This window comes from Anopheles merus, chromosome 3L (assembly GCF_017562075.2).
Source record: "Anopheles merus strain MAF chromosome 3L, AmerM5.1, whole genome shotgun sequence".
Classification (NCBI taxonomy): Eukaryota; Metazoa; Arthropoda; class Insecta; order Diptera; family Culicidae; genus Anopheles; species Anopheles merus.
This window is the reverse complement of record NC_054085.1, coordinates 39776950-39799384: the sequence shown is the minus strand read 5'-3', so window position 1 is coordinate 39799384 and position 22435 is coordinate 39776950. Positions and strand designations below refer to the sequence as shown.

Sequence of the window (22435 nt, the reverse complement as noted above, 5' to 3'; positions counted from 1 at the left end):
GGATGTATTTTCTCGTGCAGATTTGCCACCCCCTCCCGCTTCCACTTATCACTTCAAAACATACCGAAAACTAACGATACAAATTGAAACTCCAACCTAAAACTATTTTATCCTACCGATAAAATTTTGACGCTCCTACCGAAAACCGCCAAAAAATCTGGCCACACTTGCCTAAACGTCTGATGTAATGACAATACAGGTATTCCCCGACATGCGCTATTAATGCGGATCGGAGGTAATAGCGTATCTCGATTAATAGCGTATGTTGAGTTTCGAGGTTTCCAGTGAAATTATAGCTAATTCTCGATTAATTTTGCTTGAAGTGGTAGATTTTAGCCATAAAGTTAGTTTTTTTTATCTAATTTTAAATGAACATTACAATCTTTTACCTTCAGGAATGGTGTTTAAAATTCGTTCAAAAGAGAATTTATTTTGAATTTACCTATATTTATTTATTTTTGCATTTTTGATATGTCAAATTAGTACAATTTGCTAAAAGAACTGTAAAATTTAAAATATAGCGTATAGCGAAATCGCGTCGGCGAAATCGAGTATGGCGTATATCGGAGAATACATGTAATCGTCTTTAGCAAATGTCACTTCGTTTTTTTATTTAGCTGTCAAAAATTCTGAGGTTTGCTGAAAATCGAAACTGTGTCTTGCTTTGATCGGATCTCCTACGTTTTTGCTAAACATCTACCGAGGAAGGAAAATGCTGCCCGTTCGTTCTATTGCAAACTTATCCATCCGCAACGGTAATGTATAAACTAATCAAATGATATGAGGAAAAGCGCAAAATAAAATTAGTGCTTTTCACTCATTTGCTCGGTTATTATATAACCATCCTCCATTATGTACTCTACCAGCGGCATTCCTGTCCCGTGGATACCATGGCCCCAACAACTTCCGTGTGTACACCATGAACGACATGCCTGTCCCGGAAGGGGACTTCTTCGAAGAACATCGACGCAAGAATCGGGTGTACAATACCGTGCTCGCTGCGGGTATTGTTATCTTTGGCATCACATTGACTGTGGTTAGTATAACGGAGTTACTCGTACTCACAGATAATGGAATGAATGGTATCCATTCATTTTGCTGCTATGCAGTGCAACCAAGATCGGCCGAGATGAATTTTTCATACGATTTGACATCTCGCTAGGTCGACCCCGGTTGCCCTGTACGAACGTGTAAACCTCTCGCATACGTAAAAAAAGAGAATCATTGACGAACTATTTTTTTTTTATAGGCCAAGGAGAGCGGATTGATCTATCTTAATTACAGCCCGCCGAAAAGCCTGGACTAAGTGGGGATCAGGATGGCGATGTGTTGTAAACAACCTATTAGATGTCTCGTGAAAATAAATCAATCTAAATGAAAATAGTTAATGTTGTATGATTTCAGTCATGAAATGAAAGAACAAACTTGGATAAACATACATGGAGGAGAAGGACGAGTTACGCTGTTTTTTTCTCTTATGAATGGCCTAGTTGGTCGTGTCACCAATTTTAATCTTTCTTATATGGAAAAAACTGAATATTTAATAAGCAGTTCATTAATGACGTACAACTTGAATGTAAAATTTCCAGATCCAATGATTCGCAGGTTCTCGAATAAAATTATTGTCTCAATTGTTATTTGTGGTGTTTGAGCGAGATTGAGTTTGACAGCTGCTAATGCGTCATTTGTAGTATGACAGACCACTGATCCACATCATAAAATTTTATCTATACAAACGGGACGTCTGTAGTAATACAGAGCAAAAACACTAGGATTCTATCATCTATTCAAATCTGGAGCGCTACATAAAGAAAAAATACCATTTTTCATTTTTGACTGCTGGAGAAAGTGCTGATTTATATCCTGTGAAATGGCAGCTGGAATAAAATACATCTTCCAGAAGGAACTGTTCGATGCACTTGATGAACGCATTTTATCCGTGTGCAATGTTAGCAAATTGCATAAAAGGAAAAAAACTTCTTACTTGTGTATCGTTTCTACTATCAAACCCAGTGTTATAGTAAGTGTTTGCCAGATAAAACAGTACGACAAGGCCGTATATAAGAAAAAACGTTCCTGGTCATTGGAGGAGATAAAGTGCGTCGATGGTCGCAACGAAGCTACGGACACGCATGACTTCGATGTGTTGCTGGATAAACCGTACCGATGGTTTGCAGCCAATTTACATGAACGACAAAACTTCATTACGGTTTTATGGAAACAAATTCATAAACATTGCACCGTTGGAGAGAGGGCCGTGTTCAAAAACATCCCCAAACAGTGGCTTTCGGAAAAATCGCCCGAAAAACAAATTGATGAAAAATACCCTAATCGCGGGGGCGCAGTTTCTGCGGACGATGAAGATGACATTGAAGGGTTTGAGAATGAGGATTTCCACGCCCTAACGGATAAGGAAGAAGCACACCTTAATAAACTTGTTGCAGAATGCGATTACGCGATCAGCAATGCTGAATTGTTTATGGATGATTTGAGTCATAACCTTTTGCAACTGGATGGTGCAAATATACAAAGCGTTCTAGAGTCAGAGAAACAAGTTCAAATGCTAATGGAAAGGATCGAAGAAGCGATTCAAGAAGCTGAAAAGGTAGAGAAACGGTTAGACGATTACGACGAAATACTTTGTCACGTAAGAGATACGATGGAAAAGATGGGAGAAAAGAATCAAATGATCGAGATTGCCAATACCAACAATGTTCGACTGTTGCTAGAACTGGAAAAAGTAGTTACGCAGCTCGATTTGCCGCATGTTCACCAGCTTGCGCTGACAGATACGGATCTAACTCCAAAGGGTTTGCCAGCAGCTATAGCAGCAGGGAAAGCACTGCAGATGGCAATGAACAGTGACATCGACCCTGCACTTTTGCGACTTACAGCTGTTCAAGATCAGCGCAAAAGATTCGAAAAATGGAAGGCTAAATTTTCGCAAACAATAAGCCGTCATTTGAATAATCTATTCATCCATCTTGGCAATCTTGGAGATTCGCAAACACCTTTCACAAATGAATTGTCGCTTCCAAAGCACCATAACGTGCATAAAGAGCTATGTACGTTCATGGAGCTTATGCACTGGATGAAAACTATGGATAGAAAGGCTTACGATGCCCTTATTAAAGTTTACACTGCTTCATTAAGCAAAGTTTACGACCGGGACATTCAGATATTTTTCGAAAACGCTAAACAAGCACTGACACTTAAGCAATTCAGCTCTAGAGAGGATATTAACAATAGTTCAATAAGCAACAAGATAAAACTTGGTCCACAATCAAATAAACAACCAGCACAACCGTACGGCATTTTAGGTACCAGCAAAGAGATGTGGTCTCCAGGCGCAGAAGCAATTGAGCGGCAACGATTTGATTCAATTTTGGAAAAGGTGCTTGCGGAACTAGAACCAGTGGCATTAAGCGAACAGCATTTTTGCATTGCGTTTTTTCAATTGGACGTAATTAGTCCTACGGCTAAAAATACGCAAACAACACTGGATGCTGCTAGTAACGAAACAGTGAACCAAAAGGATGAACGAGATACAGCTCTACACATTCCACAGCGAAGGCTTGATCGTCAAATTAACGAAGATGTCCGCCGGATGATGGGGGAACTATTTGCTAACCTTGAAACGGAAATAAACAATTTTATCTTGAGTTTTGAAAAACTAGATAACTAGTAAGTACACTGGAAAGATGACTATGGAAGTAATTTTCCTTCGAAAAATATATACAACATTATTTACATTGTTTTACTGTTTCTTTTAGCTACTCATTGTACGTGCTAGTGCGTCTTACACAACATGTAATGTCGGCCCAAGACGCACAGTCTTTTCTAAGCATGACGTTTGCTTCAGCTCTTATACACGTGAAACGAAGCTTTGATAAATTTATGCAATCACAGTTGCAGTCAATTGATGAATCTAAGCTTCCGAAGCGCTCTAAATGTGGCCTTCTACCTTACGTGGAAAACTTTGAAGAATTCGCCGCAACCGCTGAGAACATTTTTAAGAAAACGGAGCGCCGGAATGATCTTGATAAATGGTACCTTAAATTGGTGGAAGCAATTTTCGAACGCATTTCTGTGCACGCCGCCGAACATTCAAAAACGCCGCACCAAGTAGTAAAAATGGAAAACTATCATCGAATGCACTCCACGTTATCTCAACTAAAGATTCCAGTTTTGGAATCATTGCGAAAGGAAGCAAAAACACGATATAATGATGCACAGAAAGCATACGTTACTAAATACTTTGGCCGGCCGCTAGAACGACTAAACGTAAGGATTATTGTGTAAAGAGAAGCTGTCGTATTTTATATGCAGACATATATTTAATCAATGGTTCTATAATTACAGCAATTTTTCGAAGGAATACAAGTGCGTGTGCAGCAAGGTGTGAAAGATACCGAAATTAGCTACCAAATGGCGTACTCTAAGCAAGAATTACGTAAAGTAATAAGTCTTTATCCAGCCCGTGAAGTAAAGAAAGGACTTGAGCAACTGTACAAAAAGGTAGAAAAACATCTTTGTGAGGAAGAAAATTTGCTACAAGTAGTGTGGCGAGCTATGCAGCAGGAATTTATAAACCAGTACAACTCATTGGAGCAATGGATCCAACGTTGTTATGCCGGTTCAATGATAACTCTAGAGTTTACCATCAACGACCTGTTGGATTTTTTCTCTGAGATAGCACAGTCACATTAGGCGTAAAAAGAGCCAGGACAAAAATAAAACGTTCATTAAACAGGCCATCCATACAAATCGAAGAGTACTTCGGTTTCAATAAACCGGCCCATCGTCTAAATTATCGTCTTCGTCATTATATGCTTCTCCGTTATCGAAATAGTTATTACCATAATCATTGTCGTCATCCATCTCTTCATCAACCAATTCTTCATCAGCATCATCGCCATCTTTTTCATCTTCCGAGTCACTTTTCTCTTTTTTAACAATATCCGAACGGTCGCCAGATGATTCTTTCTGTTCTAGTGCTTTTAGCTTTGCATCAATATCTGCGGCACTTCGCAGTCGCTTTGCATTTGTTGGTCCCAATGAACTTTTTACTCGTTTGTAGCTCGGTTTTAGTTCCGCAGGCATTAGTTTCCAAAGAAAATCTCCCTCTCGCTTAGTTTTCGGATCGTTCTCTATAACATTCTGAAATGAATCCACAGCATAAAGATAAGCGAAATCAGGCACATGGTACGTTGATGTGGCACGGAGTGGTACTTACAATTACTTTATCGCTGTATCGCTGTACATGAAGTTTAGAACTTTTCTTTGTAGTGTAGTAGGTCGATTCACGTAGATACGAGATAAAATCTTCTTTCCAGAGTATTTTGTAAGTCCGATCGGCGCTAGACTAAGACGAATTTGGAATAGTAGGAATTTTGTCTCGCAACGATCATACGTTACCAATCTTACCTCCAAAGGTACAGGTTTCGCTAGCAATGCTGGATACAACGGAGGTGGAGCTGCCGATGTTACGGTCTGCATTTCTTTGCTTGTGACTCCCAAAGATTGCAGTTGCTCTTGCGTCAAGGTCCCATTCGTTTTACCACGACCTCTTCCAGCCATATCTGCACGAAAATGTACAATTATCATAGAGCGTGGTCTTCGCTTTACTAATCATAACCGTGTACATTACATACCTTAGTTTAATTCAGTAACTTGCTAGCGGTTATAGAGAAATGTGATGATTTGCTTTGCTAAACACTAGAGTGTCTCCCGTAGTATGCGAAATTGCAAACTATCAATAATATGCGGCAATGCTGGCTAGTTATTTTCATTGCCCAATGTTATTAACATTTCAATTGTAAACATTATAATGTCATTCACATTTAGACGTTTTCTGTCATATTGTGCAACAGTGTTGCCAGAACAATTTGTCTGATATTTTTGAAAATGTCTTTCATATGCTGCATATGACTTGTAATTCTTTATGCATATTTTAGCTGTTCAAATATAAATACAAATGCAAATATAGCTGTATGATTGAATATAAAAATGAATGTACTTAAACACTTTAATTCATTGTATAGGTTCGGATATACGACACAAAAATTTGACATCATTTTCGCTTATCGCGTAATGAATGCGGTTGACTTCTGATCAGCTGGTGATTACGCAAGTTTTTTTTTTGTAGACAAACGTAAACAAACTTTGCTCGTTCCATTCATGTAATGATATTATTTCCGATTTGTTGAGTGCGTCCGCATTTCAAAAATAACTATCCTGGGGGCCAAATAGTATGGTAAAAGGTTGAGGGAATAATTGCGATATTCAATTACATATAACAATCATTCTGTGATGAGAGGAGTTTGGAAACTGCTGTTTGGGCGATATCTTCTAGTTACCAATACTATTAGTTCCGGCGTACTGATGCTGGCGGGAGATGTTGCGGCTCAAGAAATTGAACGACGACAGGAGAAAACTACATCTGCTTCAGAAGGCCTCGAAAGGCAGCGAGCCTGTAAGCATTACTGTTCCCCTTTTCAGGGCTATTAGCAATTTTTTATTATAGTTTATTTTTTATATTTCATGGCACAGTAAATATGACATTGGTAGGCCTTTCCCAAGGCCCACTGCATCATTATCTTTACAAATGGATGGACGCATATCTTCCCGGCGCTACCGTACGAACGGTGTTCAAAAAGATTGCCATCGATCAGGTTGTTATATCACCCATCTTCATCGTTACATATTTATACAGCGCTGGTCTTCTGGAAGGTGCTTCTGTAAAGGACTGTAACGCCGAACTGCGCTACAAGTACTGGACTATCTATACAGCGGATTGGCTCGTATGGCCTCCGACACAGTTTATAAACTTCTACTTACTTAGCCCAAAATATCGTGTCCTTTATATTAATGCCATTACCATGCTGTACAACGTGTTTCTCTGCTACATCAAACATAACGATGATTTCATTTCTGAAATAACACAAAAAATGAAATCGATAAAGCAGGAATGATATGAACAGTGAAATCGACAACAATCGACAGCTTAACACACATACATGGAAAAAAATCTACTGATTATTTTTTCCCTATTTATTGTTTTATTTTACCCGCATGCTATATTGAAATCTTTCACTATTCCTTCTATTGTTACGCTGCCTATGGTCAAATATTTGTTTAAAGATGGAAGCTGTTTAGCTTTAATACAAGAACAGTATTTTCTCTTCGGCCTATCAGCAACTAGGTAAGCGCAGAGTAATACTTTGCACGCTGAAATCTATAGGAGCTTTCATCCGACCAGCGACAAAGTATCGTTATCATTTTGTTTTTCATATTGTCCAAACTGTACAATGCCTAGAACAGTTATTATCTTACAGCACTTTATTATGGCAGAATAGAAATAAAGTATTTATTTAAAATTTCATCAGCTTTGAGCAAATGTTTCTAGTTTTCACTAATGATAGCGTGCCCGGTCTGCCGACCAATGCAAAACTTTCTAATTACTTCGCAACTAGAACTGAGCAAACCACTGTACAGCAGTTCTGTTTTAAAATATAATATGTTTTATCTACTCGATTATCTTAGCGCCGTATGAATTCCATTGAGCTATAGAAGTCGCATTTATGAAACCCCAACGCCATTTTTGTCGTGGGTTAGTAGGATCACACGGATTCACGAACACTTCTCGGTTATTGGGGTTCATATCGAGGCATCGGTTATTTTTGCCCTGTTTTAACATCTGCGTCTCAGGCTCATACCGCCACAACTGATTACCTTGCCCGCCGTGACAATGGTACAGTAGAATTTTGGCATTTGGCACACTCTCCGATACGTCCCAGCAAAGCTCACCGAACTTGATACGTAGATCGCGATGCCAGGATAGTTGGAAAAACTGATTCGGCTGTGGTTGTTTTTTGTCCTCAGCGCAAGAGTACAACCCAATTGTTTGTTTTTCGCCATGATTTAGCGTATCCACGCAGAGGGCTGCATTGGCGACGCTCTGTATGGCGCCGTTCGCAAAGTCTGGTGGCTCTATTGGGGGATATTTCTCAATCAGATCGAATGCCACTTGGGTCATGAACCATTTGAATGGTTTGCACTGCAGTTTCTCGCGTATCGCCAGCTGTCGTGAAATATCTCCTACGTCCGTATTTTCATATTTCTTGCGATCGCGCATATACAGATATTCCTTGTATTCATCCATCCAGACTTCGGCCACACGTTTGTAGTTTCGCGTGAGGAAATCTTTCTTGCGTGGATTGCCGAACGGAGCGTATCCGCGATATATGTGACCGACGCGCGAGCATGGAGCATCGTACATCTTGCCACCACATTGCCATATCTTAAAACTCAGCTCATACTGTTCTCCACCCCAGATGTCCAGGCCCTCATCGTAGCCTCCGATTTCCCAGAAAAACTTTGCACTTATAGCAAACAGTCCGCCGGCCATTACTGGACTTTCGAATGGTTCAGTGGGATTTTGCAAATCTCTCGGCAAAAGTGGTAGACGCTTGTAAAAAAATTTCCAATCGAACGCACCTCGGGCTCCTTCGTCCTGCGCTCGGTACTCGAACGTATCCCAATCGATTACATCGATGAAAGGACAGACACATGTGCGATAGTCTTCGGCTATAGGTTCCAGCAATGGAGGCAACCAATTCACGTTCGCTTCCGTGTGGGAATCCAGGAAAATAAGCACATCAGCTGTAGCAATTTTAGCACCAGCCAGTCGAGCAGTAATTAACCCTGAGCGTTCTGGCAATCTTACTACTTTCACTTTTGGCATATTTTCGGCGACGTATTCATCCAGCTGTTGCTTCAGGAACTCCTTTGTGCTACAGTCATCAACGAGGATAATTTCGGCGATGAGCTCCGGAGGCGACCGCAGCAAGACACTGGAAGCAGTCCGTAACAGAGTACTCCAATGTTCGTTGTAGAATGGAACGACGACACTTACAGTGGGAAGTTCGCTCAAGTACTGTTTTTTTCGGCATCCCCGATGCCTTATGTCGGGAAGCGATCTATTAAGAGAAATTTTATCGCTTAATACTGCATTGAATCCATTCTTTTTGAATAATTTATCCTTCATCTCATGTTCGCTTTTATCAAGCTGGCCTGCTTTTCCATGTTCCCCGACACCGCTCCGCTTGGCTTCTTCATGGATGAGATCATAGTTATGCCAATCGATCCGCTTCTGATGCACATTCTTAGATGGATTGTTAAAGAAAGATCCTTCTCTTGCGTGTGATTCCTTCTGCATTTGTGCTTCCGGCCCAAACACCCCATCGAGAGTATTTTTAGCATTGTCGCTAAATGAACGGATTAGCAATGTGATAAACAACAACGCTCCTCCTGATACAAACAAGTACTTTATCAGTGTACGTACGTTTCTCCTCATCTCCGAGCTGCACACCTACAAAGAGAATACCACCAACAATCAAATATTATGGCTAAAAATGGACAATACTACTCATAAATACCACTCGTGTACCGGTATCGCTATCGTGGCAAACCTTTTCAATATGATGAGCTGGCAATTGTGCCCCAATGCAGCCACACACTTGGACAAACAATTCACTTGCTTTCAGAACGAGGTAAAAATGCTACACGGTGCAGAAAGCAAAGCAAATAAGAACTCCACACGGTTCATTCTTCGCTCGGAGACCAGATAGCTTTCAATCTGTAGAAAATTTAACCAGCGACGCCTTTCACTGAATCGACGAGGCATTCAATGATAAAAACAACAAATCACAAAAAGAAGCTCCAAACCGGTATAACGGGACTTCTTGTCAAATTATGGCCAAACAATCACTTTGATATTTTAAAGAAAAATTCCTTTTTTCTGTTCGAGGAAGGCTATTTCCTTGCCATTGATCAACACTGCAGGAGCATTTCAGTTGCAAAAGGTGATTATATTGCTCTATTATTGTTTATGCTGAGCAAGATGGCAACAAGTGGTTCGCGTCATTAGATGCTTCCGGTGAATTCATTTGACATTTATATGCATTGTGTTTGTTTGTATACCGGCCGCTCGAGTAGCATGTACAGTCATTCGTTTTCGAAATAATTTACCAAAAGTAGCATGAAGATGTGGCCTAATCCAATTAATTATTATAAATAATATTGGTAGTCCAATTGGGAGAAAATGGTATAACCCATCTCTCACAGATGTCATCAATCAATCATCTGTCGACCATTTACGATTTTTTTTCCAGCTGTCGCATCCATTCCGCGTCTGCCGTCAGAATGCTCACCGGAGAGCTCAGCAGGACAGGGTGGTGGTTCAATCGCGACATTTTTAGAGCATCTTTTCAAGGATATTTGATCGATTACTGGCGATCTGTAGCAAGCGGTGGTGTTCTACAGAGCAGAATCTGGTTCAGCCCCTTTACATGCAGCGTTGAGCACTGCAATGTTACACACCAGCGAGAGCGATGATACAGACGACAAGGTTTCCTGCCATCTCTGGGCAAGTTACCAGCGGTAACAAATAGCTTAACACGTCCAGTCCGATGGCAGGCCCCAAAGCCTGCCAGTGAACTTTCCCGTATGCCGATGACAGGCCCTGGGGCCTGTTATTGGTCTTTTGCCAGGAAAACAACAAACATTGCAAACAATTGTACTCCATTCGCATGAATAGCAGCAGTGGGCAAGTAAAAGAACGGTGTTCTAAGAATTATTGCGGTTGATAAAACAACAGTATTGATGAACAGAGTAGAGTTGAAATTATGGTGAAAAAACTCATTTTTTTTACATGCGTGATTGGTTCAAAATCCACTGCTTGCGTTCTAGATGCCGGCGGAATGGAAAGTTTATGAAAATCAGCGCCATGCTGAACGTGTTAAGAGCGACGCATCCTCCGGACCATTTTTGGCGGTGTATTCGAGCATGGAGTTTTGAGGAGGAGGATGAACAACGAGCTTGCTTAGCTGTACGGCGAACCCAGCATTCTGACGGTGGCGAAAGCTTTCGATGGCTGAGGCATATTATGAGGATGTCGGATTCATTCCCCACCAAGGTTTTCGACAGCGACCCCCAGTTCGGCACTAGGTGCAGGGACGCACAGCGAGCTCAATGGCTGGATGGGACCTGTCTGAGATCGGGTGTCCTACATGGATGATAGGCTGCAACCAGCCACCGAGCATCCTGAAGAATAGTTGTTGACCGGGCTAGGTTATGATGACGTGCTCCAGGCTCGTGAGCAGGCTAACAAGAGACAGCGAGAGAGTGAATACGTCTGATTAAGTTCCCGAAAAACATGAAAGATAAGAACGAATGCATCAACCTGAAATGCATGAAAAGCAATTTTACATATAATTCCCTACGATAGACGACAATGATTAGAAGATATTCAAATGTAGTTTATATTTCTAATTAAGAAGAAAATGCATTTGTTCTTACTTGTGTCTTACTTGTATCTTTTATTTCACTGTAAAATGTTTAACAAAAAAATGTAATGTCTTAATCCTTAAGATTTTGTTTCAACTATGTATCGCTTTTAAGTTTCTAAGCATTCTTTTTTATTTAATATAATTTCAGTATGAATCGCCATCGTCGTACTTCGTCATCGTTTCCTATTTATTACCCACCTTTCTTATACGGATGCGTCGATTTCAAAGGTGTTACTGAGAGATCGACAAACGTATTCCATATTCATGATTTATGTTCAATCGTCGCATTAATGGTCATTTTTATTTGTATGTGCTGTTATTCTGAACTAGACATGGTCAAAAACACTGGCATACTATAGTCTGCCTTAGACGAAAATGTAGTTTTGACGGGAAATGACAGGAAAAGACAATTTTTATGGGAAACGATTCCAGAAAGACAAAGCCATTAAATAAGCAAAAGTTTATAAATAAACTCGTCCATAGTTTCGGCAACGTTATAAAAAGATACAAAATAATACAGTTTTTTCAGCATTACACAAAAAGTAAACGATACATAAGTAAGGATAGAATGCATGACACAAATACATCAAGAATATTTGTGTTGACATGAAGATCAAGTATAAATAAGCAAAAAGCAAACATAATCTCTAACGGGACAAAAGGGCCTCTTAATTTAACGGCGTCTAAACGAAAAGTAGGTTTGACGGATTTTCTCGCCCCATTTCCTTCAACAACTCACTGTCGGTGTTAGAAAGTAGCAGTGTTGCAGCAGAAGAATTGCATAATGTAGCGCATATCTTATCAAAAGATTCTTTTGTTATCTCAGTAGCAGGTAAGGATGCGACTTCATGGTATCTAAAAATGGAAAAAAAACATTTAAATTACATGTTGATGTTGTCCATTGGAGCTTCTTTTTTATTAAACCTAGACTAAATGGCTTACGTTTTGGATTTGTATTTTTCCTGTATTGCTTGTTGTTGCATTGTTACTGCATCGACATGAGTTTTGTTAAGATCTAAAATTATGTCTTTCATGTCGACCAGTTTGTAGCCAGTGTTGTTCTCTAACATCTTAGACCACATTGGCAAATCGAGAGTGCGTCTTGCTAATGCCAATGCACCGGCTGCAATTTTGGATGGCATATACGTTAGGAATGGATCTGCTTCCAGCAATGACAACTCGCAAAGATACTGCAAAATGAAAATCGAAACGAATTCACAATGGTCTCTAAAACAAGTGAAATACATAAGAAAGCTGAAATATTACCATCGTTAAATATTTCACTTTATCTGGTACGTCGTTCATCACACAATAGGTATTAGTAAATACCAACGAAGTTGGTACCGTCAAATCAAATGAAAGAACCTTCAGTATGAGCTGCTCCATTCGCAACACTTGGGTCTTGGTGTACGTATCATCTGTTATGTAAACAAACTCGCTCACATCCGGTGGATAGATTTCCTCATACTTTCTGCGATTGGTGATGGAAGTAAGATGCTTATAAAATAATGCGGTTAATACTTATGCTATGCTATGCTTACGCTGCGATAAACATGGCGGCTGTGCCTACCAACTGAAGCTTGGCACGAACTACCGACATGAAGCTAAGGAATCGATCGATGTAAGATACGGCTAAGGCAAGTGTTTCTCCCTGCAGTTTGTATTCTTCGGAAACCTCCACCAACCAATCGACCAGAATTGTGCGCATAGAATGGGTTATGTCAGTCTGTTTAAGCATATATCCCGGCTTTGGACGATTGCGCTTTTCGGCTTCTTTAAGATAAACTAGTATGTCTTCCTGGTATTCTTCTACCTCGAAGAAACGCTCACGATCGTTCCTAGGGATGGGTCCTTCTTCGACAATTATGCTAGTCGACTTGTCTATTGACATTGGAGAATAGTTTTCTCCCACCGACATGGGAGTTTCGAGCAGTTCTGCATGTTTTAGCTCTTGCAAAGGAGCGCTATGGATACCAAAAATGCATAATTGCCATTATTACCAACTTCTTCTTCTCGTAATTTTCATCCAACTACTTACCGCTTCTCATGGATCACGTCATCTTTCTTAGGGACACACATTTCCTTAACATTTTCTTTCGACTCGTCGTATATCTCGAACCCTTTGAACGGTTCATTTGGGGCGGATGATTTCTTAACAGCCTTAACCTGCATACTCTGCTTAGCTTCCACAGCATTCTCGTCACTCACTTTTCCAGACTTAGGCAACAGAACAGCACCGCCTGCACGTTGACTTTTTACTTTGCCCTCCTTTACCTGTCATTAATTGTTGAATAATTTGTTTTGTTTCTTTAGCTGCACATGTCTTGCAAAGGCAGCTAGTTTAAGTTTAAACTTACAGTCTTTTCCATATTCGCCACATTGCTTTGGACATTGCTGAGAACGCTGAACATAGTCCGTTGTTGCTGGTGCTGAATGCCAATGGAATGTAAAATAACATTTTTTCCAGCTGGTAGCCCCGCAGCGCCATTGTTAGATGCCAGGATTGCGTTTTTCTTTCCTCCCACAGGCGCCAGCACGCGGTTCTCCTTTTCCACATCTTCATGAATTCGGAACGTCGCCATTTTTAACACTATTGTGGATAGCTTTCCCACAGTTAACCAGCTTATTATTTGTTCCTTCTTTACCTTTCTAAGCAGGAAAATAGTTGATTAGTATTGAGAGTCTAAGGTTGCTTCGCATAAGACGAAGGAAGCTTCGTTGTATGTATGTATGTGTGGGCTTCGCCAACTATTTACGCACTTGAATGCTTCAGGTTGTTATTAGTTTAGATATTTCTGCAGATTGTCACCTGTTTATTCAATTGCGTGTATCTTGCAATATATATGTATATACATATATATATATAGAGGACAAGACCTATAAATTCTGAGATATGCAAGCAAATAATGCTGCAAGCAGATTAGTGCGTGCGTGCCGAACTTAGCGCTTGGCTTGAGAATGCCTCTTAGCGCATTATTTTTAGAGATGGGGTATTTTCATACAACTATGAAACAAATTTCCATCAAATATAATGTAATTTTAACATCACATCGAAACAAACACTCAATCACTAATACAGGACATAGGACACGAAAAAAACTAGAACTAAGCCGAACTGCTTGACGAGAAAGCGCTTCCTTTTTTAAACAGGGAAGAAAATGGAGGCAAACGAATCAAACAGCTGTCGGCAACGGTTTTTCGGTCTCACCTAGTCAATGGTTTGCAATAAACTGTGCGGCGTTGTGACGTCACAGTGGTTCATTATGATCAGGTCGAACCAAGGTGGATTAAAGAGATCAGGTGGTGGAGACAAGGTGGATAAAACATATCAGGTGTTTTACATTTTCAGATCTGTTTTATCCGTAGAGATGGCAACAAACAAACGTCATTCGAACGCGCTACCGCGGAAACGCAGAGATGCTCTTGCTGGATATCTCTGCGGAACTGTTATAAGCGTTTGAACGCGCCCACGGAAACGCGCGTCGTGTATTTGCGGCCTAAGGCCGAAAATACAGGGAACCGGGATTTCGCGGCCGCGGAATTCCGCTTGCTGAAAAATGTATGGATATGACAGTTCGCGAAAATTGCCGTTGACACTTTGTACATGGGTTTGACAGCAGGCGGAATTCCGCGGCCGCGAAATTCCGGTCCGAGTATTTTTGGCCTAAGTTGGCAATCGGGATACCCGGGTTTCCACACGTTTTGACACAAAAAATAACTGGTTTCATACAAGGTGTATAGATTTAGAAGGTTGATTTTTATCGCTTTTGCTGTGCGACATTGTGCGAGACATGTCCGCACCAGCCCTCATCAACTTTTATACCGGAGCCCCCGGAACAGTTATGTCAAGTCGAGAAACGTCATTTTGTTCTGAACAACTTCACTTTGTCATATTAAAACACCTTGGTTACATATGTAAACCGTAGTTTTTTATGTAATTAAGTATTTTTATCAAGGTGGAATATATAATGAGGTGTAGTTATAGCGCTTTTGGCGATCCCCCCCCTGGGCACCGATTTTGACAGATGGTTTTCCGCTTGTATATGTATTGATGGATTGTTTACGTTTTGCATGGTCAATATTTGGTGGAGATCAATTTGGGTGAATATTTTAGTTTATTAGAACACAGCCCGTGATTTAAATGGAAATTTTCCTTCGAGAACTAGAAGCGTTCGCCAAACGCGGAAAACTAACTGTCAGTTTTCTTCGTTGATTCTTCTTCCACCTAGCTGTCAAAACGGGCTTATAACTTGACCTGATATCTTTACGGTCCTTGATTTTTATACACTTTATCATTTATTTGATATGGTTAGTGCAGAAAATTCTCATATTTCTGGCTTTCAAGCGGTTTCAATTTGTTAGCAAAACTGCAATTTTTCCCGAACTTGAAGCAAATTGTACTGATTTGACATATAATCTGTCAAATTTAGAAAACCGCGTAAGTCGAGAACCGTGTACAGGCGGTCCCCGAGATACACGGTTAATGGGGACCGAAAACGACCGCAAAATACCGCGTATCTCGAATTTCCGCGTAAGTCGAATCTCGTGATTTCCAGCCAAAATATCACTAATTTTCATGCAATTTTGCAAGTAGGGAGTGGTTTTCGCCACCAAATTAATTATTTGACATGTTTCTACTGAATTGAACAATTTTAAACCTTTTCAAATAGTATTTTACATTCGTTCAATACGGAAATTATTTGGTATTTCACAATGGATGTGTCAAATCAGTACAATTTGCTCAAAGAACTGTCAAATTTGGAAAACCGCGTATCTCCGAATCCGCGTATAAGAGGTACCGTGTATCTCGGGGACCGCATGTAACTCGTAATGGAATACCCGCAGGTAAGCTTGTTGCCAACATACGTGGTAAAGTTAAAAATAAATCAAAATAAAATACTTACAGCTTGTTGAAAATTACAATTTATGCACCAAAAACATCGGAAATTAAAAATTGGGCGGCTATGAAAAATTTCAAATGAATAAAAGTAATGAATCAAAAGTTATTGCAGTTTAAAGTTGAAAAAATACTCGGGTGTCCGATTATCAACTTAAAGGTTATCCCTGATCAAGGCAATCGGCTACACGGGTAGCTAATCAATTTGTATTGATTATTTATTTGATTCTAGGAATCCGATTGAATTGAAATTTGGAATATGTGTGTATACCATAGCCATCTTTTTCTCTTTTCATAAAATTTTTCGAGTACAATAACCCTTTTTTTTATTTTTCTCAATACCCCTATTCCAGGCATCCGGGCTACACGGGTAGCTAACGGCTTTGGAGTCTTATAACATTTGAATGGGCAATCCAATATCCATGCAATATTCTGAAGAAAATAGAATAAACTAATGCAGTTTCATAACTGCGCATAGATCGGTTCAACTTGTTATTTTTTCTATGGCAAGCTTTTCAAAATTGACAGGGGTTTTTTTTTGAATACAAAACTTAAAAAAATTTTTTTTTCAGTACTTTACAAAATTTCACGGCAAAATTCCCCTTATAATTTTGAGAACTGTATATTACACATGTAGCGTAGTTTTTCCCCTACCCGCAAATTTCCGTTAAATGCCTTCTAATCGCCTTGTAATCGCCGGCGAATTGAAGGCGATCAGCAGTGCATTTAGCAGTAATTAAATGCCTTTGAAATATGTCAATGAAAAATTTCGCTTTTAATTTGAAATTTGAAATTGCAACTGTCAAAAGAAAACCTTACAAGCGTCTTCAGCACTGCACTGTTGTAGTGTTCCCAGATATGAGCGTGAGATTCGATAGCACGATTTACGTGTTATGTTCTCTTGCGTTAAGCTCTGAGCTATTTCACTTTATTAAAGATGGTCTACATTATTCGGTTGTTAAAGACCAACTCATTGAAAGGTGATAATATATCAAACTCATTTCGATAACTAAAATAAAAGGAAAAATGAGATACATATTTCTCCCATCCTGATAATGAACGGTGAACATAGTGTAATTATTTTTTTTTTAAAGGTATTATTTTAATTTCGCTTCACATAAATTTTGTTTAAAGTAATTATAGTAAGAAAAAATTAATTTAAAAAGAAATAAACGCAGAAAAAAGATCATAAAAATCTGGATTTGAACACACGCTTTCTCGATTCGGAACCAAAAGCGTTATTACTGCTCTATTTGGCAGTTACATTGGTACAGGTGCAAATTCAGTACATAAACAAGCTAAGATGGCGGCAAGCTATCTGTTCTCCTTGAATCAAAAAGTTGAAAGATTTCGAAGAGAACCCGTTACAGCCGTGAAAGTTTCGGTTGAAATCTTTATTCGCCTTCTAAGGCGACTAAGGCCTTAAATGCCTTCTGAATGCCTTCAAAGCCGTTTAATGCTGGTAGGGTCAGATTGTTTCTGTTTTATTTTAGAAAAAATCTGTTCTGTTTTATTTCCTATTTTTCATGTGCGGCGTTTGACTACAGGCGTCCCCCGAGTTACGACCCCCTCGAGTTACGACGATTCGCAGATACGACGATTTTGATTTTGACAGTTAAAAGTTGTCATTGACAAGAAATTGATGTATTTTTTTGAATATCTGGCTGATAAACGTTATACACACATTTCCAAAGATTCCAAAACTACCTGATCTTGAATATCTATATTGTGTACGGTTTTTTTAAATATAATTATTACATTATCGAACATTATTTTAAATAAAATACACGATATCATAAATTCCAACTCTTCAATTTCGGTTATAAACTTTATATTCAGAGATATTCGACATACGACTTTTTCGACTTACGCCTTGCCTTGGGACATTTTTTCGGTCCCAAATACAGTCGTATCTCGGGGGACACCTGTAATTGTTAACGGTTTTAAAATAACCCAAGGTCTCCCAAATATTGTGACCTCCCTTCCCCCCGCCACAAGGACGCTTTTCCATCACCTAATCTCATTAATACACCTTGCGTCGAACATTTATTTTGTGAACTGTCACATGATCTTTCCAAACCATATCCTTGATTTGACTCTGTGCGTGTGATTTGTCAAAGCTTTTCTCATGACAGCGAGAAGAGGGCTGCGTTTTTATAGTTTCAAGCAATTCCTTCCAAAAACCTCGAAATCGCTATGAACGTCTTGTAAAAAACATTTTCCAAACATATAAAGTTGCTTCTACAATCTTGCCAATGTGCAGTTTTGTGTTTGCCTATTCTTCTCAGCTCTGTGTGTGTGTGCTAACATCCAGCTCTGTTGCAAATCTCTCTTTCTTGGTATCTCTTGGGATCCTTGGGTACAAAATAAATGTTTGCTGTAAAACAATAATTAACACGTTCAGCAGCACTTCTTCAGGTAAGTTGTTATTTGTGCCTAAATCGTATTACTTAAGCTGACAATTGAAGTGCATTGTTTTGTCAATTTAGAAAGAAGCAACATTGGTTGCAAAAAATATTCCTAATAAATTTGTTGCTTTCTGTGATTTTGTGTGAGTATGTGATAGCTAATACAGTGCATGTATGTTTTCAAACATCTAATACGGACGTCACACGAAGCGTAAACTTTGGCGTAAACTGGATTTCAGCCATACAACCCTGAAATCTTTTGACAGGAAGTTTACGCTCTCCCATACAAATCAAGCGTAAACTTTTTGAGTTTACGCCTCGTGTGACGTCCGTATAAAGCTGCTAGATATTCATTTCAATGTCGCATCCGCAATGGTATTATGTGTATAGTTTAAATGAGACTTGTGATCATGTGAGGGTAAAAGTAAATCACTGGGAACCCAACATTCTAGGTGTTTATTTATGTGACTCAATCCTATCGCTTTTAAGTGACAGTTTAATGCTGGACTTCTACAGTTGCTGCATAGTCAAATCACGCGTACATGCATTTAATGATTAATCTTTTCTTTTCCTTATTTAACAGATCTTTGTCGTACTTCCAAGAAAAGTATACCCGCGTTTGAGTGGGGCCAGATGAATTGACATTCCATCATCGACCTGTTCCGGGAACGGAGAGCAATCGTTCTCTTTTTGCCATCAGTTCTTAATTAACTTCAAGTTTGACCAACAACATCTGACAACTAAATCTTGCGTAATGATAACCCAAAATTGACGAACGGACATAGACAACACGCTAGTGGCGATTTGTTGTACATTTTGGCTTGCGCAGAAACATTGTTGGTAGCCCCGATTGATCTCAGTCGAACAAACTACAACAAAAGTGTGAGTCTCGTCGCGGGATGCATTATTTTGGAGCAACTCATTCATTGCCTGTACTGGCATTATCACTTTCAAGGCATGAGTCATCATCTGTTATCAGAAAGCCTGTGTCGTTTGAAAGGCCCACGGTTTGTCCAGTGTTCAACCAGCAACCGCTAGTTCAGTAATCAAGCGAGTGGAGTCAAGTTAATCATACTAGCAACAAACTGTTATCTGTTCCAAAGCTGAGAATAAGTAAAGATTAAAGGTGGTTACCTTCTGTTACGTGATAAGTTCCGAACGAAGTGTCCCGAAAAACTGTGAATGCAACCGACCTGTTATGCGAGAATTTGATACAATCTAGAACAGCGAACAGTTTGACATATTTTTTTAAAACAATTATACAGTATCTGTGCTACTGCTTGTGCATCTAAGCGGAGCCGTGCGTGTGTGTTTGTGTAATAAGGACACATTAGTGCAAAGAAGAACGTATAACAGTCCAATCATGAAACAATGTCCCCAACGATGATAACCATCATACACTGCTTGGCTATCGGTATCCTGATATTTTGGTGCGGAAAATGGATCATTCATCTGACTGCCATCACGTATGGGAAGATAAAACTACATAAGAAAGCATCCCAACAGCCGCGAGAAACTCCGTATCCCTCGGTGTCGATTCTGAAGCCGCTAATGGGAGTCGATCCAAATTTACAGAACAATTTGGAAACCTTTTTCCTCATGGACTATCCGGTCTACGAGCTGCTTTTTTGCATCGAATCCCCGGATGACCCAGCGGTTGAAGTTGTCAAACGATTGTGTGATAAATATCCCAGCATCGAAGCTAAGCTTCTTGTCGGTGGCTCGAACGTGGGAGTAAACCCAAAGATAAATAATCTCTATCCGGGCTATATGCAGGCTCAATATGAGCTAATAATGATTTCCGATGCAGGTATTCGGATGAAGAGTGACACATTGACCGACATGGTGAACCATATGACGGAAAAGGTTGGATTAGTGCATCAGATGCCGTTCGTATGCGACCGAGAGGGGTTTGCAGCAGCGTTTGAGAAAATATACTTCGGCACAGTGCAGTCGCGGATCTACTTGTGTGCAGATCTCCTCGGCATTAACTGTCATACGGGAATGTCCTGTTTAATGCGCAAGGACGTGCTAGATCAACTGGGAGGTGTCCAGGCGTTTGGCTGCTATCTGGCCGAAGATTTTTTTCTAGCCAAGGCATTCCACGATCATAATTGGAAGTTGACGATCAGCAGCCAGCCTGCATGGCAGAACTCTGGCATTTGTGATATTAGCAGCTTTCAGGCGCGCCTTACACGATGGGCAAAGCTGAGAGTCGCCATGGTGCCAACGACCATCCTCCTCGAGCCTATGTCAGAGTGCATCATCGTCGGTATGTTTGCTTGCGGCGCCGCGAAAGTACTCTTCCGATGGAATCCATTGGTGTTTTTCCTCATTCATACACTAGTGTGGTTTCTGTCTGACTGGGTATTGCTGTCGATCATCCAGAATGGGGCGTTACCATTTAATAAGTTTACCTTTTTCGTCGGATGGGCTTTTCGCGAGATCAGCGGACCCTACCTATTCTTTAATGCTTTGTGGAATCCAGCTATAAGATGGCGAACTCGTGTGTATAAGCTTGCTTGGGGGGGCGTTGCGTATGAACTTACATCTCAAATTAAGTCATAATTTGGGCTTACGTTATTTAATTTTCTATGCGTATGTCTCTACTATTCGAACAAATTGCGTTCATAAGGAAAACCTTCATGAGTGAGCCATTTTTTTAAAAGCAAGCGCACATAATATAAATACCCCACCCGAGAGAGCATTGTATGGAATAGGTTTATACATGAACGGTGTCAGATTTTTGTTCAGTTTGTTTTTTCGTACACGATTGTTTTCCTCGTCTTATTACTAGTAAATGTATGCAAACGAAAACAAATGTTCGGTTTATAACTCACTCGCTATTTCACTAGAAGTATCGTAAAAACCATCGACGTTCAATATATTCAGTACATGTTTCATTTTGCATACAATATAAATGTTAATTTGCGATGTTGATGAAACATCTCGATCAAAGGATCACCGTGGATAAGTTTTGATTAAACGAGTTTATGTTTTTGTGTTTACTTTACCACTGTTTGATGTATATACTATTTATAAATCTTGTGAAAACTAAGTTAGAACCAACTTTGGAATAAATAAAACAATTAGCTGAACGTAACAAATTAATGAATGTCTTGCTATACGATGATACGATAGAGAAAGAAAATTTTCTGACAATAATGTATCTCTCCAACATATGTTCAATGCTAAGTATCATCCCCGTTAATGTTGTTTGATCAAAGTTTTAAATTTGTGGACTTGTATTATGCACCAAACCGCTTCTACCGCTTCTAATCATGTGAGTTTTTTGTCTGATGGCTATTGTAGTTAAGAAACCTGAGATTAACGAAATGTACGAACTGATAGCGATGTGCGTTCTAGGAACGGCTTGCAAAAGGCAAGTGTGATACGATTTAAATATTAACCGATGAAATCACATTTCTTTACCACCAAATTTGTAACCAACCAAATGACTTCTTCTTATCAATAAGAGGTCGAACATGTGTAGCAAGATTCTTCGGTAACCTATCTTATGAATTACAAACTGTGGACGTAAATAGCAAGGAAAATAATATCTTAATAACAAGCCACATACTAAATCATATGAAAAGTATTGGAATACTTGTTTTCTTAGTTTTTTTTTTATTGATTATACTGGCAATAGTTCTGCTAATTAGAGCATAACGAACTTAAAGCTATATTATTAGATTGATACAAGGAAGCATGTTCTGTTAACCTAGCTTTTGTTTCTATTTAGCGTGACGATCTACGCGGTCATACCGACCTATAAAGGC

At 39.6% G+C, this 22435-nt stretch overlaps 7 protein-coding genes and 1 long non-coding RNA gene across 12 annotated transcripts; 5 read left to right on the top strand and 3 right to left on the bottom strand.

The window, feature by feature from the left end:
- Nucleotides 1-603: 603 nt before the first annotated feature.
- LOC121598354 lies at nucleotides 604-1383 on the top strand. Its single transcript, XM_041925036.1, has 3 exons — nucleotides 604-755; nucleotides 867-1036; nucleotides 1250-1383. Exons 1-3 carry the CDS (start codon nucleotides 713-715, stop codon nucleotides 1304-1306), a joined length of 270 nt encoding a protein of 89 aa, XP_041780970.1. The 5' UTR covers nucleotides 604-712; the 3' UTR covers nucleotides 1307-1383.
- A 301-nt stretch (nucleotides 1384-1684) lies between these two features.
- On the top strand, nucleotides 1685-4810 carry LOC121598348 (exocyst complex component 1). Its single transcript, XM_041925028.1, has 3 exons — nucleotides 1685-3684; nucleotides 3774-4284; nucleotides 4363-4810. Exons 1-3 carry the CDS (start codon nucleotides 1871-1873, stop codon nucleotides 4708-4710), a joined length of 2673 nt encoding a protein of 890 aa, XP_041780962.1. The 5' UTR covers nucleotides 1685-1870; the 3' UTR covers nucleotides 4711-4810.
- Nucleotides 3703-5832, bottom strand: LOC121598351 (DNA-directed RNA polymerase III subunit RPC7). Its single transcript, XM_041925034.1, has 4 exons — nucleotides 5655-5832; nucleotides 5428-5582; nucleotides 5237-5365; nucleotides 3703-5160 (listed from the first exon to the last, which is right to left on the bottom strand). Exons 2-4 carry the CDS (start codon nucleotides 5578-5580, stop codon nucleotides 4786-4788), a joined length of 657 nt encoding a protein of 218 aa, XP_041780968.1. The 5' UTR covers nucleotides 5581-5582; nucleotides 5655-5832; the 3' UTR covers nucleotides 3703-4785.
- Nucleotides 5833-6116: 284 nt separating this feature from the next.
- LOC121598353 (mpv17-like protein 2) lies at nucleotides 6117-7384 on the top strand. Its single transcript, XM_041925035.1, has 2 exons — nucleotides 6117-6475; nucleotides 6553-7384. Exons 1-2 carry the CDS (start codon nucleotides 6313-6315, stop codon nucleotides 6972-6974), a joined length of 585 nt encoding a protein of 194 aa, XP_041780969.1. The 5' UTR covers nucleotides 6117-6312; the 3' UTR covers nucleotides 6975-7384.
- A 21-nt stretch (nucleotides 7385-7405) lies between these two features.
- LOC121598349 (N-acetylgalactosaminyltransferase 6-like) lies at nucleotides 7406-9887 on the bottom strand. 3 transcript variants are annotated; one of them, XM_041925031.1, is made up of 2 exons: nucleotides 9452-9887; nucleotides 7406-9373 (listed from the first exon to the last, which is right to left on the bottom strand). In XM_041925031.1, the coding sequence occupies exon 2, from the start codon at nucleotides 9356-9358 to the stop codon at nucleotides 7529-7531; it is 1830 nt and encodes a 609-aa protein (XP_041780965.1). In that variant the 5' UTR covers nucleotides 9359-9373; nucleotides 9452-9887; the 3' UTR covers nucleotides 7406-7528. The 3 variants fall into 3 exon arrangements, with proteins under 3 accessions (XP_041780965.1, XP_041780963.1, XP_041780964.1); XM_041925029.1 differs by having other exon boundaries at nucleotides 9441-9886; XM_041925030.1 differs by having other exon boundaries at nucleotides 9474-9886.
- A 59-nt stretch (nucleotides 9888-9946) lies between these two features.
- On the top strand, nucleotides 9947-11511 carry LOC121598355. The gene is made up of 2 exons (XR_006005547.1): nucleotides 9947-10108; nucleotides 10176-11511. It is a non-coding gene; the product is annotated as an uncharacterized LOC121598355 (long non-coding RNA).
- A 59-nt stretch (nucleotides 11512-11570) lies between these two features.
- LOC121598350 (G2/mitotic-specific cyclin-A) lies at nucleotides 11571-14570 on the bottom strand. 2 transcript variants are annotated; one of them, XM_041925032.1, is made up of 7 exons: nucleotides 14112-14570; nucleotides 13709-14000; nucleotides 13390-13625; nucleotides 12893-13315; nucleotides 12618-12822; nucleotides 12294-12541; nucleotides 11571-12206 (listed from the first exon to the last, which is right to left on the bottom strand). In XM_041925032.1, the coding sequence occupies exons 2-7, from the start codon at nucleotides 13931-13933 to the stop codon at nucleotides 12035-12037; spliced, it is 1509 nt and encodes a 502-aa protein (XP_041780966.1). In that variant the 5' UTR covers nucleotides 13934-14000; nucleotides 14112-14570; the 3' UTR covers nucleotides 11571-12034. The 2 variants fall into 2 exon arrangements, with proteins under 2 accessions (XP_041780966.1, XP_041780967.1); XM_041925033.1 differs by lacking the exon at nucleotides 14112-14570 and having other exon boundaries at nucleotides 13709-14102.
- A 3774-nt stretch (nucleotides 14571-18344) lies between these two features.
- On the top strand, nucleotides 18345-21759 carry LOC121599819 (ceramide glucosyltransferase). Of its 2 annotated transcripts, none has more exons than XM_041927904.1 (2): nucleotides 18345-18666; nucleotides 19240-21759. In XM_041927904.1, exon 2 carries the CDS (start codon nucleotides 20028-20030, stop codon nucleotides 21222-21224), a length of 1197 nt encoding a protein of 398 aa, XP_041783838.1. In that variant the 5' UTR covers nucleotides 18345-18666; nucleotides 19240-20027; the 3' UTR covers nucleotides 21225-21759. The 2 variants fall into 2 exon arrangements, with proteins under 2 accessions (XP_041783838.1, XP_041783839.1); XM_041927905.1 differs by lacking the exon at nucleotides 18345-18666 and adding an exon at nucleotides 18986-19108.
- Nucleotides 21760-22435: the final 676 nt, after the last annotated feature.

Excerpts from the sequence above, each read along its gene's own strand:
- LOC121598353 (XM_041925035.1), top strand. The coding sequence starts at position 6,313 with ATGAGAGGAGTTTGGAAACTGCTGTTTGGGCGATATCTTCTAGTTACC. Across the intron at positions 6,476-6,552 it reads CCTCGAAAGGCAGCGAGCCT|TAAATATGACATTGGTAGGC; the intron begins GTAAGCATTACT and ends TTCATGGCACAG.
- LOC121598348 (XM_041925028.1), top strand. The coding sequence starts at position 1,871 with ATGGCAGCTGGAATAAAATACATCTTCCAGAAGGAACTGTTCGATGCA. Across the intron at positions 3,685-3,773 it reads TTTGAAAAACTAGATAACTA|CTACTCATTGTACGTGCTAG; the intron begins GTAAGTACACTG and ends TGTTTCTTTTAG. Across the intron at positions 4,285-4,362 it reads GGCCGCTAGAACGACTAAAC|CAATTTTTCGAAGGAATACA; the intron begins GTAAGGATTATT and ends CTATAATTACAG.
- LOC121598350 (XM_041925032.1), bottom strand. The coding sequence starts at position 13,933 with ATGGCGACGTTCCGAATTCATGAAGATGTGGAAAAGGAGAACCGCGTG. Across the intron at positions 13,626-13,708 it reads TGGCGAATATGGAAAAGACT|GTAAAGGAGGGCAAAGTAAA; the intron begins GTAAGTTTAAAC and ends AATTAATGACAG. Across the intron at positions 12,823-12,892 it reads GCCGCCATGTTTATCGCAGC|AAAGTATGAGGAAATCTATC; the intron begins GTAAGCATAGCA and ends CACCAATCGCAG.
- LOC121598349 (XM_041925031.1), bottom strand. The coding sequence starts at position 9,358 with ATGAGGAGAAACGTACGTACACTGATAAAGTACTTGTTTGTATCAGGA.
- LOC121598354 (XM_041925036.1), top strand. The coding sequence starts at position 713 with ATGCTGCCCGTTCGTTCTATTGCAAACTTATCCATCCGCAACG. Across the intron at positions 756-866 it reads AAACTTATCCATCCGCAACG|CGGCATTCCTGTCCCGTGGA; the intron begins GTAATGTATAAA and ends GTACTCTACCAG. Across the intron at positions 1,037-1,249 it reads TTGGCATCACATTGACTGTG|GCCAAGGAGAGCGGATTGAT; the intron begins GTTAGTATAACG and ends TTTTTTTTATAG.
- LOC121598351 (XM_041925034.1), bottom strand. The coding sequence starts at position 5,580 with ATGGCTGGAAGAGGTCGTGGTAAAACGAATGGGACCTTGACGCAAGAG. Across the intron at positions 5,366-5,427 it reads CGAAACCTGTACCTTTGGAG|TCTAGCGCCGATCGGACTTA; the intron begins GTAAGATTGGTA and ends AATTCGTCTTAG. Across the intron at positions 5,161-5,236 it reads GATACAGCGATAAAGTAATT|AATGTTATAGAGAACGATCC; the intron begins GTAAGTACCACT and ends GATTCATTTCAG.
- LOC121599819 (XM_041927904.1), top strand. The coding sequence starts at position 20,028 with ATGTCCCCAACGATGATAACCATCATACACTGCTTGGCTATCGGTATC.